This window comes from Aplysia californica, unplaced genomic scaffold (genome assembly GCF_000002075.1).
Source record: "Aplysia californica isolate F4 #8 unplaced genomic scaffold, AplCal3.0 scaffold00818, whole genome shotgun sequence".
Lineage (NCBI taxonomy): Eukaryota > Metazoa > Mollusca > Gastropoda > Aplysiida > Aplysiidae > Aplysia > Aplysia californica.
In genome coordinates, this window is record NW_004798088.1 from 101,609 (window position 1) to 103,610 (window position 2,002).

The 2,002-nt window shown below is 39.2% G+C and overlaps 1 protein-coding gene across 1 annotated transcript in view; it reads left to right on the forward strand.

Moving 5' to 3' along the window:
- Window positions 1-829: 829 nt before the first annotated feature.
- Window positions 830-2,002, forward strand: part of LOC101858446 (dynamin-like 120 kDa protein, mitochondrial) — a gene marked incomplete in the record, with an annotated part of 45,137 nt that continues 43,964 nt past the window's right edge. Inside the window, 1 exon segment of the mRNA XM_035972735.1 lies at window positions 830-852. Coding sequence (XP_035828628.1) covers window positions 830-852 — 23 coding nt within the window.

The following is a 2,002-nucleotide window of genomic DNA, read 5'->3' on the forward strand; positions in this document are numbered from 1 at the left end:
TCTCTCTCTCCTCTCCTCTTCTCCTTCTTCTTCTCTCTTCTTCTTCTTCTTCTTCTTCTTCTTCTTCTTCTTCTTCTTCTTCTTCTTTTGGATGATAGGCTACTATAATAATATAGGCCTACCATAGATTTTCACTACCAGATAACTATATGAGGCCAACACACATTGTATGTTTTGAAAAGTTACTCGATTTTTAAGGAACTGGGTATCGATAATTATATTGGAACAAAGATAGTACAAGACAAGATGGGCCACTCAGCCTAAAAAGTGTCCGCAGGAAGTATGCTCTTTGCTTCAGATGGCGCTGCAGTCTGTTTTGAAGCTCTCTTTCGTTTTTCCAGAAGAAGAATAGGAATAGCACCTCCTTGCGTGCGCAGATCGACTGCTGTTCATCAGCAGTTCGGGTACGTTCAGTGCGGAGTTTTAGTTTTTTTCTTATTTTAATGACCTCTCGCCCTTCATTCTAAAGTCAAATTAAACGAAGAAAACCATCTCCTTTTCCTCCGGAAGAGGTTTTTTGTCAGCGTAACCATTTTTAAAAAGCGTTCTTCCGAAATTTATCCCAAAACTTGCTAGTTTCACTTTGATTTTTTAAAACTCAAGTAGGGTAACTCTGTTCGCAAAAAGTGCGCTTTTGCGAAGAGGGCGCCACCAAATTTTGAGGACACTTTTTTAATTGGCTCAAAAAGAGAAGTGGCCCATCTTGTCTTGTACTATCTTTGATTGGAACTCTCCTGTACAACCGACAACTTTAGTCAGAAGTGGAAGTTACAATGTCGCCGACAGAAGAACAAACCAGAGGTGAAAGTGTTTGATCTCTAGTGATTGAATGGCCCTGATCGGCCGGTTTGGGTAAGTCTTCTCTTCACCTTGTGATGTTGTTTGTTCCCTCGTGAGTGACAGTCGTTAACTCTTTTGTATTGTCTTCTGTTTTAGCCCAATTACTTGCGACTCGCAACAACGGATTCTACAAAATTGCAGTGGCACAGCAGAGCAATTTATTTTAGTTTTAGCGACAAGAAGTGTGAAGTGAAGAGGTACCTCTACTTAACTTACAAATAATTTTGTTTCAGAGGTGACATACGATTGTTTGGTGGTTGGTAAATGTCCATAGCTATAGGCTACATGATAATGAAACACTGCCAATCTTTTAGGGCTGACTGATCATGACTGATGGAGGTGCGACTGAATGACAGTTTAAGTTCATTGCATCATGAAAATAATTTTCATAACATGATTATAATAATATGTGAATTCTGTTCAATTGATGCGCCATTGCTGAAAATGTTCCTACTGAAATGAAAAAAAATTCCACTGTAAGCTGTAGGCTAGTCTTTATATTGCTCATAATCTGGGCTTGCTCAAAACGGCAGATAATTGCGACAGTGACGCTGTGACAACTAATGCGGCGTCCATTGCAACAGAGTGAACACAGAGTGCTTTTGCGTTGATGATTAATTTTGACAAAGCTTTAGCTAAATTTAGGCCTTAAGATGAAAATTTTGTTGTCTTTAGGAAAGAAATCATCTGAAACAGTTGAGAAGGCGAGCTTAAAGAATGTCAAAAATCCACAAATGAAGACTTTCTGTAGTAGAGTTGACTTTATTATCTGTACACATTATGGACAGCCCAAATACAACGGCAACAAAAACCACTAGGGGCAACAACAGCGACAACAACAAGAAAAGAGCTGCGACTGTCTTTGTTTGTCTGTTACTTTGTTGGTGTGTATGTGTGTGGTGTGTGTGTGTGTAAGGCCACAAAAAGCGTGTGTGTCTGTCTGTGTTAGTGTCATGTGTGTGAGTGTATGTGTGCGTGTGTATATGTGTATTTGTATGTGTGTGAGTTATGTGAATGTGTGTATGCATGTGTATGCTTGTTTTTCTTTTTAAAATCTTATTTTTTTGTCACAGACTCACTCTGTCGCAATTATTGCCACGTTAGTTGTCACAGACTCACTCTGTCGCAATTAACGTTACCTTTACGAAAAGACAGTGGCACT